The sequence below is a fragment of the Diuraphis noxia genome, unplaced genomic scaffold, assembly GCF_037042655.1.
Source record: "Diuraphis noxia isolate RWA-SAM2 unplaced genomic scaffold, SU_Dnox_SAM2 contig0001, whole genome shotgun sequence".
Lineage (NCBI taxonomy): Eukaryota > Metazoa > Arthropoda > Insecta > Hemiptera > Aphididae > Diuraphis > Diuraphis noxia.
The window spans coordinates 98,841,237-98,853,269 of NW_028301711.1; the positions used below are offsets into that span (position 1 = coordinate 98,841,237).

The 12,033-nt window shown below is 26.0% G+C and overlaps 2 protein-coding genes across 2 annotated transcripts; both read right to left on the minus strand.

Moving 5' to 3' along the window:
- Positions 1–1,061: 1,061 nt before the first annotated feature.
- LOC149062723 (uncharacterized) lies at positions 1,062–8,813 on the minus strand. Its single transcript, XM_089215204.1, has 10 exons — positions 8,675–8,813; positions 4,689–4,897; positions 4,448–4,606; positions 3,912–3,986; positions 3,721–3,813; positions 2,491–2,676; positions 1,938–2,027; positions 1,548–1,795; positions 1,310–1,469; positions 1,062–1,229 (listed from the first exon to the last, which is right to left on the minus strand). The coding sequence occupies exons 2-10, from the start codon at positions 4,879–4,881 to the stop codon at positions 1,108–1,110; spliced, it is 1,326 nt and encodes a 441-aa protein (XP_089071330.1). The 5' UTR covers positions 4,882–4,897; positions 8,675–8,813; the 3' UTR covers positions 1,062–1,107.
- LOC149062724 (uncharacterized) lies at positions 5,370–7,418 on the minus strand. The gene has a single exon (XM_089215387.1). It carries the CDS (start codon positions 7,416–7,418, stop codon positions 5,370–5,372), a length of 2,049 nt encoding a protein of 682 aa, XP_089071513.1.
- Positions 8,814–12,033: the final 3,220 nt, after the last annotated feature.

The window sequence follows — 12,033 nt, forward strand, 5'->3', positions numbered from 1 at the left end:
CCTTCCAGTATATCATAGCGCACTAAACAGTAGACTACAAATTGCAATAATACAACATCCCACACAGCAATACAATATTATCAAGATATGTTATCAATATTTTCTACCAACACCAAAATATTTTAAATTCGTGTTTTAAAAATGTGATTTTAATGTTAACAATAATGATGCAATATTGTGACAACGTATCATGGCAGAAAATTCCATATTGTAGAATTGTGTTCTTTTGGATATTTTAACAATATGTGATACCACATATTTCTAAAATATAGTTTAATAATATTTCAGAAATATGACTCAAATGTTTTTTTGAATATATTGTAAAAACATGTTTTTCTCCCAAAATATGTTTACCAAATTAATAAAGAAATAATATTATAAGTAATCGTAGATCATTGGTTTTTTAAACCACCCTAATAAGTATTATACATTTAATTTAGATTACCCACAAAGATCAGCAGATCACCCAGAATGTTTATGTGTACATGTGTTACACCAACAAACCTTTAATTCTGTTGATTGACTAACTTGTTGTAAGCAGAAGTATGTTACAATATCATGAGATGTTTGTTAATTGAGTATTTGAATACCTTACAGTTTATAAGTTGAAGTTATATTCATCCGTATACAATTTTTTTTATAATATGCGTTACATTGTTACATACCATACTGATTCAGTGTATACTGGATATAGTAATATATATTATTATATATATATATATATATATATTTTAATTCCATTAACCGTGAGACGGTTTGAGATTCATGTTAGGTACCTTTATTTTATTTATGTGTTCCAAAGACTATTTTAAGAACTACTTTTTAGTTTTGAATCAATAAAACCCTATTATTATTCATGTTATTACTATTTTTAAGTATTTTAACACATTTAATGTAAGTTCAGGTTTATAGGATTTTTATTTACTGACCAACAACCATTTAAATTTCTATATCTACAATCTATTATTATTCTATTAATTATTTTATACTAAATTTAAAATCTCAAAGAGTAGCTATGAAAATATAAAAAAACCTTTTAATTAATTTATAAACCTCTTTATTTTTAAGTTATTTTTTTAAAGTTAAAACAATACACTTGATTTTTATTTACAATTTTTCTTTGGTTTTCTTGTTTATACGATTAGTGGCTTGAGCCATCCACTTGCTTATTGTAAGTGCTATCTCCATTTCAGGAATCTTTTCAAATTTTGAACAGCTTCGTACAGCTTCTAAAAACATAAAGAGTTAAACATAGGTATAAATAAAATATATTACAATCACAACATAAAATTATATTATCAGCTCTCACCAAAAATTATTTTGCATGAGTGCAAAGAAGAAAATTTGTTTTTGCCTTTAAAACCAATATAAGAGTAATTGCGTAACCAGTTATCGTTAAATAATTTTTGCATCATACGCCTTATTGTTTCTGGGATAGTTTTTCCAACTGAAAGGGATAATTCTGAAACCTGAAAGATAAGCAAATAATATACAACATTGATATTAAGTAATAGTTAAATTCATAATATATAAATGTTGATATTTACAACTTTGTCTCTATAAGTAGAAGATTCAAGTAACATTTCAAAATTGTGTAGAGTTTCCTCGTTAGATATAGGGATGTTTTCATTGTTTAAAACAGATACAGCAGTCCAATCCGAGTTTCTTGTTACACCTTGTTCTAAGATATTGTTAACATTTTCCAGCATTTTCTTATTTGATTCTGATATAAACGATAAATGCTTAATATCATACTTTAAGTTTGTGAATGATGTTTTTATATATTCATTGAGTCCTTGAAAAAATAAATTAGAGTTAAGTACATCAATAACTGCAATTAAATATATCACATTAAATTAATATTAAATCATTACAGTATTTAAGTTCAATTTAATAAAGTAAATACAGCATTATCAAATTACAGGTAAATAACTTACTATTAAAATCATCCAACTTGACTACATCTGCAGATTCAATAAGATTTTCTTTCAAACCATCAGTATCCAATTTTATAATTTTATTATTACCTTCAGAGAAAAAAATAACCAAGTTAATAGACAAATTTTAATAAACATTATAAAGAGCTATGTTCAATTCAATTTCAAAACCTATACCTAAATATATATATATTTTTAAGGAGAAAATAAAATATTATAGTAGATAGTTTTAAGATCCATAAATATATAATATATCTTTATTTACTTGAAACAATAGGCTGATAAGATTTTAATTTTTTGGTTTCTGTACCACCATTAAGAAAAATGTCTAGTATAATATACACTAGTTAGATAATTGGTGAATTTTAAATAATTCTAAATATATTTAATTAAATCAAGTATTATATTCTACTGTTAATAATCAAATACTTTTTTTTTAATCTATTAAAATGTAAAAAGTTGAATTTTTTAACTATGAAATATGATATTTAAATTAAAAAATCATAGAAATTATACTTAAAATTTAAAAGTATGGCAAAAAATATCACTATACCAGCATTTATCTCCAGCACATCATTATCATTGCTTTGAGCAAATAGTTTACGTTTAACTTGCACTTTTGAATCTGGAGTATCTACTTTTTTAATACTATTAAGTGAACCATCAATAGTAACGGCTGCAGTATTTTCATTTTGCACTTTCCATTTTCCAACAGGACTATTGATTATTTCTAAACAATCTACAAAATTTATAAAAAAAAATAATTATAGGAAAATATGAAAATATAACATAATATTATGTAGTATTATAGATATTGGTAATTAATTTACACAACATGAGCCATATACTTCCCAAAGATTTTAATAATAATTTATAAGAAGTTATAAACAAATGACAGATTTCTTAAAAATAGATGATTATAGGTACTAGAAGAGTATGCTAATTATTTTTTAAATGTAAGCGATCGTTAACATTTTTATTTGTACCTAATTCAATTTATTACCATAAGCAACTTTATACACTATATAATATCAAATTATAGGTACATAGTAGTTACTTTTGAAATAGTGAAAAAATGTATTGGTTGAAATGTGAGAGAAGGCATGCTAGGATAAACTAATATATTAGGTACTATAAATAGTATTTTAAATTTATTAACTTTTTCTAAGTCATATTCATGACTAGGGCCAGGATTTCAATGCAAAGTGCATATTTTTTTTGTTGATCATACACAGTGCTTTCTAAGTACATAATTCGTTTCATGTAACAAGGGTTTGAATTGTTTGAAAGCTACAAATTTTTAGCATTATTGGGTTATTTTGTTGGTTTTTATTGCATATTTGTTCAATATAGATATAAAATTCAGCCTATTCAAAATATTATCTAAAGATGAATTATTTTCTTGATGTTAATATTTTACATAAATTTTAATATATATTTTGGTATGTTTAAGATGAATAATATTTCCACAAAAAAAGCCAAAACATATGCGTATCAACATCATAGTACCTAGTCAATATTTTAATTTTTTTTAAATAAATAATAATTATATCTCATTTATAAATTAAAATTTGTTTAAAAAAAATTCTATGGCATTTTTAAGGTCATTTTTTGTGGTAAAATGCATTTTTTGAGGGCATATATGGCTATTTTCTAGAGCATATTTGTATGGTTTTAAGTGCATTTAAATCCGGACCCTATTCATGACATAATAATTTTGTATTTGAAAACAAATTATTGTTTTATAAATAAGACTACATATAAATAACAGTTATAGTATTACCGATATCGTCATTTTCCAAATGTTTGAAATTTAGTGGAGAGGCACATAACTGTTTTTCACTGCTTAACATCAATTGGTTAAAACTTCCACGATCTGTAATATAAATTATTTTGAATTATAGGTAAATTTATATTCCTTTGGTAAATTTAAGTAATAGTAACACTTAAAAATATAAATAATAATTTAAATACTTTGATTGACACTTGGAGGCACATACGACTTATCTTTATCATCACTGTCATAAAAATCTGTATTTTCACTGGAATCTAGATTATTAGACAAATAAAGTATAAACAAATTGCAATGTTAATAAATATTATGACAAGATTTACAATTTTAAAACTTTCATTATTTCACATATGTATAGATGAGACATGATTGAAAATTTATTTTGTGATGTAGTGTATATTATTAGATGGTTGGCTGTGTAGTTATTTTTGCTATTATTATAGTTTTAAATACCTACAAATGCTTAATTATCATGAAATATTTTTTAATTATGTTCTTAAAAGTTAATTTTTAATTTTTGCATAAGTAGATATCACATTATTATTTTATTTTTAAATAATTAGATATTTATTGCATAGTTTATATCATGTGTTTAGTGCCAAACAACCCAACCCTAGTTATTATATTTTTTTTTTTTAAACTATGCATCATTGAAACAAAACAGTACTAAACGTATATCTCTATAAACATAATAAATATGTCAAATTGAAAAAACTACCTGAGAATTCTGGTGCTATATTTGTTTCTTTAGATACACTTTTTTTGGATACTATATTTTTGATTCTTTTGTTAATTTTTGATCCACTATCTTCAGCTGAAGAAAGGTCTGAAGTGCTTTGAGCTTTTAACGCTTTAAGCCTAGCTTCGACGTAAGATGCTAAAAATATTTAAAGAATACAAATTAATTTTAAAAAATTTCATATAATATACAATTTTTAAATGATTAATACATTACTAACCAATCGGTTTTTCAGATAGTAGTCTCACTTTATAATAATCAAATTCTGATTTTCCAGGTTTTACTTGATTTTCTACAAATTTATTTTTATTTTTTATAAATGGTTTTGGCCATGCACAATATCCTCTTTTTACCCAAGTTGTTGGTACTGCTGACACAGAATTGTCACTTAAAAAATGAACTATGAGCCACATATTGTTTTCTATAAATCTATGTAAAAAAATATATTAATTATTTTACTTTTGCAACACAATATTATATTCTATTATAATGTTATATTAAAATATTCATGCTTTTGAATAACAAAAAGATGTTTACTATTTAGTTACCTAACTAAAACTAGATTGAATTTGGATAAAATATTTATTATAGTACCTATTTAGTTAATATTGTAGTTAAAAAGGAATATTTTAAATTGCAAAATTAGTAAATCAGTAAATACATATTTTATTTTTTTATTTAAAGCAAATATAAATACTAGTATACTACTATGATCAAGGTAAAGCCAATGAAATGTACCTGCATATTTGTATTTGTAATTTAAATGTGTCCAACGTTGTTGTCCATATTTAATCAATTTATCCTATACTATAGATGTCATTTATAATATTTATATCTACTGTTTAATTAAGTTAAAATTATATACACTTATATACACTAATTACATAATTACATAGTTCAACTAAAATGAATGTAAAATTGGAAAGGCAATATATCTTTCCTTGACAGGAAATAAAATCATTTTATTTTTAATTTCTGTAATTTTCCAATATTTTAAGATTTTTGATAAATTGTGTACAATGAATACACTCAATTTGCTGGACTTAATTGGCTTATCATAAAATGGTTGCTTATTTAAAAATTCAAATCCAATAATAAGGAGTTCTTTTGTAGAATTATTATGTGCAATATTTTTAATTTGAACAACTTCTCCAGTATTTGTAAGAATATAAGAGTCCGATAATGAACGTGTATTTATGTTTATTTTGTTGTGAAGCATTAATTTCAAATATTGAGGGCCACATGTATTTTGTATTAAAGGGCCATTACTATGTTCATAATTTAAAACTACAGCAATAGGTTGGTTACTCTTTTGACTAACAATTTCATTTGTACTTTTCTCTTGATATCGTTTAATGACTTGTTCAAGTGGCTTTTCATGTTTCCTTAACATTTGCTTAAGAGTTTTCATGTAATTTTCAAAAACAAAACAACTACATGAATCAAGTTGACCAAACCGTTCATAATCTGAGCAAATATGTGTAAGGCCGTGAATATTATGGGAAACCATGTGCTTACCATAAATATTTTCAAAATCACTTACAAAAAAATGTAATAGTGAGTTTGCATATTTTAAAAGTTTATTTGGAATATTTGAACTCAGTAAAATGTTAATAGAAATATTTAAAAACATAAAGTTGTCATACATTCTTTCAGAAAGAATATTTTTTAAAACAAGTGGCCCAGTATAAATCAAAAATTGACGTAGCTCAGTAGCTTTCCATCGGCTAACCTCTTCAATTTTTCTTGGTTTTCTAACAAAATCGTTTGTTATTGATGATTTGAATGATAACAAGTTTTTTGAAATTTTTTTTATCTGCCAACTAGGTAAACGAACAGTTAGAGGTCCATGCATCCACAAATTAATAAGTTTTCTCATTGCTCCCAATGTTACCAGATGCATATAGTCCAAAGGGAAAGAGTTGACCATATCAAAACCAGGGATTCTTATGAGGTCTGATAAAGAATTGCCAACATGATGTTCTTCTTGTACTTTATTAATATATCCTTCATGACTTCTTTCTCTAGGTTTAATTTCTTGGTATGGAAAGCAAGTACGGTTATTTAAATATTCACCCTCTACAAAACATCTAGTACAAGAATGATATCCAGTGTGTCCTTTAATTTTCATTATGAAAGATTTTGCTGGAGCATCAGCACACATAGCAAAAATAGAGACTTTTTGAATACGATTATTAATATCAATGCCATTTTTTACTAAATGTTCAGCTTCATCGATAAATTCTTTTAAGAAATCATTACTGTCAACAGGCTTCTCAAATCCATGATAAAGGCCGATAAGAAAAACATATTCTTTGAAAGGCTGTACATATGCCAAAATAGGCCAAAATTGGCTAGAACTACTTTTTGCTAAAGGCACTCCATCAATCCCAACAATTATTTTTATTTCATCCTCATAAATATTATAACGTTTAGAACATTTAACTATTCCATCTTTTAATCCAAAATGAAAATAGTAGCCAGGATTAACAATTCTTAAATTTGTGATTTTAGTATTAGAATGTAATAATGTTCTACAATCAAGAGGCAATGAATTAAAGCATTCATGCTGTTTCAAAATTGGTAAAAGTCTGTTAACTGTTGCATTAGGTACATTACATTGAACTGCCCAATTGGCTAATTGTGATTTAAAAGTTTCCGAATTGTCTACAATTTTATTTGGAACAGAATAAATGTGAGTAGAATTATTAGGGTGACCTGGAATTTCATTATGTTGCCCAACTGTTGATATTAAATTAATTGCATCATTATTTTTAGCTAATTCAGGATTGTTTTGAATAATATTTTCTGAAATATTTACCTCCTCAGAAGTAGATATTATAGTATGTACTTTAAAATTGTTTGATGTTTCATTTGATTTATTAAAAGAATTAAGAACTTTGAGCTCTTCTTGAATTTTTCTTCTTTTACTTCGGTAACTACGTATCATTTTAAAATCTATTTGAAATAAAAAAAAATAAGGAAATAAAATACCTACAAATAGATACAATAGGTAACTTCCTACTTAAAAATGTATTAGGTACTTTAATTTGACTAATTTGGGGTAATAATTTACACCAAAAACCTTGAATTAAAATTAGTACCTAATACTTTGTTGTTTTTTATTTTTAACTAGAAAATTGTACGATCTGTAAAATAATGATTTACAATAAGCACAAATGATTTGAAAATTAACATAGAAAAGATAAAATAATATAGGAAAACGTAACAAACAATAATAAGTTAAATTACAATTATTCAAATCAATTCTGACAGAGGGCTTGAGTGAAGAGGCCATCCATTGATGGAACTTTATGACACGTGGAAGTAGACTTAGTATATAGTTAAATAAATATTGGATGCAGGATTATAATATATTCAAGTAAAAATACCTAACTATGTTGTATTTCATAATAATGTGTAATAAAAGTAATTATTTATTATTATGTATTTTAGTGATAAGTATGTTCATATTATTAATGTGTGATATTATTATTTTCATATATAGGTAGGTATGAAAGGATTGTATATTATATATAGTATAAATTAAGCTAACATCTGGATTTGTAGCTTAAGGTATCTACGATGATTATTATATTTTTATAAGAAAAAATATTAGGTAGTCGGTAGCTGATAAGGTAGTAAATACTAAATAGGTACCTACTAAAACAATCCTATTTTTTTTGTGTTAGAAATACCTTGGCGATTAAAAATATAATTTATAACATTAATAAACAATGTCAATGTTATAATAAATTAATTTTCTACAATTATTAAGTTATCATTTAAATGTATATTATTGTATAATGTATATCATATTATCATACATGTAAAATCATATTCTGTTATAGGCACCTACCTCATTTTTTTCTCATATATTTCAGTAATTTAAAAATGTTAGGAATTACCGAATTTATAAATTGGGTACCAATAGGTAGGTACACCAGTGGCGTCAACTTGGGCATTTGCCCTAGTGTAACATTTACAATGACTTTAAGTCGGCACAGTTAAAAATGGCTATAGATTTATTCTATGTGAATCTGTGTGAAAAAAATGTTGAGTCGGCAAATCAGTGAGTGGTTACCCTAGTCGAATAAAAACTGAAATGACGCCACCGAGGTACACAGCATTAGGTTTATACATGGTAAAATTGAAATAAAATATAATTAAGTAATATATAATAGAATAGGAAAATGGGGTACTTACCAGTATGTATGTATGTTGGTACAACCAAACTACCAAACTATTACTATTTACTGCAGAGTGCAGACGTGAGTCGTAATTGAAAAATGTAAATAATGTAAATGTAATACGTATGTAGTCGTGTAATATTGTAATATACTGATTACTGGTCACTGCCCACTGGTGGAATGAGTAAGAACACTATAACGTCTATAACTTATAAGAACTATATCGGCGATCGATCGCTATCTGTAACGGCGGCGCGCGGCGGTGAATCGTACTGGCTTATCTTGGGAAAACCAAAATTCGATCATTTTTAGCAAGCGGGCGGCAGGCGGCATGTGTACCCACGACGACTCCGCTCTCCACCACACCCGACGGTCGACACCCGACCGACCGTCCGCGTTTAATAATACACACGAATTCTGCAATATTAAGCGACGTTGTCGATTGTTGATAAATAAATATTATAAATCATCGTTTAAAATCAACGACCCCCTCCGGCCTCCGTTTAATGTTTATACTTTTATAGATATTAAACTCAAAATAACTTAAATAATAATTATTACTATTACATTATTGACTTAATGCCATCAATAAAAATATATTATAATAATGATTTATTTAAATTTTGTACATTTAAGAATACAATTAATTGGTTAAAAATGTACCTATTCACCTATGATTATAATATTATTATATTATTATAATATTATTATATAATATATCATATTTTAAACCAACGTTATACCAGTGGTACGACACTCGAGGTTGGTCAAACCATGTTTGTACGAATTCTACGATAAGTATAAGTATACACTGTATGCAGTATGCACACTAACTTGATTTCGTATTCTGAATATACAAAGTTATTCTGTGATAGTGATACTACTACTACACGTTACGATAATAGTTTGAGTAAATCGTATCAAACTGAGTGTTACACTTAGCTCATTGCTGTATGATTAATTACATCGTGTATATGGGACTGCAGGGACACACACTTAAGCCACACTTTCACCCTCTCTGTACTGGGGGCTCTATGCTCTATTATACATTTTTAATCTTCAATTTTATTTTGGAAAATATAATATTAAGATCAAATTAAAATCAGTATTTTTTTTAAATAAAACACTATGATTAAAATTTTCAACTCACAGGTTATTTTCAATAGGAAAGTTTAACTTGAAATAAATTATTCTTTAGTATTTCTATAATAACGTCATCACTGCTTTAGCCTGTAATAGAGTAAAATATTATGCCGAATTGCCGAGTTTTCGATATCTCCGTTATGGCATTAGTGCATTACCAATAACTACGGAAATACCTATCGGCTATCATATTTATTTTTAAGCTTTGAACAATAATCGAGATAATCCTTTCAAGTTTCAGCTTTCAGCGCCCTAGCCCATAGGTATCGCTATATAAACTTGATACTTGTACACTACTTTTGCATTTAACTTAATATAAATGTACATTATTTTTAAAGCTGATTCAACACAAAAATAATCATACAAATCATTAATCAAACTATATTAACGCAATAATTATTCATATTATGCACTAAATTATTTTGTATTTATAGTTTGTACGACAAAAGTCTCACTGTGAAGGACGGGAAATTCCCTAGTATCCCGCCGACCAAGGCCGCTATAGTTATATTATATACAACTACTATAATATGTCACAGGCTCACGCTGTGGCATATTATTATTATAATTATTATATTATGTTCTCAATAGTTAGAGATGTACATTGACTCAATATTTTTACATGATGTTGCTTAAAATATTTTCTTGTTTATCAAATAAACACGCCGTCATAATATCTACCAGAACATGTTTTATCAATAATATACATAAATACGTTTTCACAATATTTTTACTTAATTTTCCTTAAGATATTTTCCTGACAATTAAATAAACATATTGTAACGATATCTACCGGAACATATGTTATCAATCATTTTAAAAAAACATTGTCAACGTATATTTTAATGATGTTTCTTATAATATTCTCTTCAACACGTAGAAAACACACTGTTACAATATGTTTTAAATATTACTTTGTATACATATTTTTGTTCATAATATTAACATATTGTCAAAATGTTTTTGAACTAAATATTTTCAAAAACACGAGGAAAACATATGTCTACAATATAAATATTATAGAATTGCTGTGTGGGATAGGCACATAACCGTACACTCAGTCTGAACAACACAATTGTGAATTTTTATTAAGCATGCTCATTGGTTATTCGATGTTGTGTAAAATTCTGATAGCTGTATATTTATAGCATTATTTGTTTGGATTTCTATTAATTCATTATCAGGAAACTCCAAACGGCCGACGGCCCGTACTATAGTCTATTTTAAAATACGATTGTATTTACTAGGTACTTATTGTTAAATGGCCTCGCGTATTAATAATAATATTAATTATGATTGAATAAAATTTATCATATATTATAAATCAATAATTCATGTAACTATCTTAAAATGTTTAAAAGAAGTGATTTTCACGTATAATCGATTTTAAACGCTGAGATCAGAGAGGTGTTTAGCTTACGTTTAGCTATAACGTAAACCGAAAAGACCTATATTTATCAATTAAACAATTTAAACATTTTAAACATTTTAATAGGTACCGTTATTAAAATCGTATCCTGTAATATTAGAGTAAACTGTTTATAACAATCTTATTGATGTTACACCTTACACAGTACCTAACTAATCCATTTCTCGATAATGTAACGTAAAGTACCTAATATTTACCCAGGTATGTAGGTCGTATGTGAGTGTAAATTATAAACTAGGAGTCAAGGGATACCCACCCCGCTTTTGCATGAGGCGTCCGCCTCATAAAATAGCTATTCACGCCGCCACTGCTCCCAATAGTTATTCTTAGAGCAACCAAAAGACAATTAATGAATAATACTAGTGCTTTCTACTAGATAGTAAAAGCATATTCCCAATAAATTATTCATATTCATAGAATATCCAAACATTATTTTTACAATTATTTTGTGTTGAAGTTAAGAGTTTGTTAATTTTTAAATAAAATATGAATAAAAGTTTTCATTAAATTCTAAATTAACTTTTAATTAGAACAACATACAAAATGAAAGTAGGTAAGTACATAAGTAATACCTTTAAAAAAAAATTAAATTAATGTCCACTATTTTATAGATCAAAACAAGTAGGTTATCTTCAACATATTTCCTTATATTTGTATTATAATTTTACAATCACAAATATGTATTTATATATTTTATTTATATGTATTATTATAATATAATACATTATATTTTTGTTTTTTTATTATTATTGGATAAACTTTTAATTTATTAAATTCAAACATAAATAATTAATAAGTAACAA

Bases quoted from the DNA above. Each gene is read 5' to 3' on its own strand.
- LOC149062724 (XM_089215387.1), bottom strand. From the start codon at position 7,418: ATGATACGTAGTTACCGAAGTAAAAGAAGAAAAATTCAAGAAGAGCTC.
- LOC149062723 (XM_089215204.1), bottom strand. From the start codon at position 4,881: ATGTGGCTCATAGTTCATTTTTTAAGTGACAATTCTGTGTCAGCAGTA. The intron at 2,677-3,720 runs GTAATACTATAA...TAAATTTTGTAG, and splicing joins TTTGGAAAATGACGATATCG to ATTGTTTAGAAATAATCAAT. The intron at 2,028-2,490 runs GTATAGTGATAT...TTTTCTCTGAAG, and splicing joins TGTGCTGGAGATAAATGCTG to GTAATAATAAAATTATAAAA.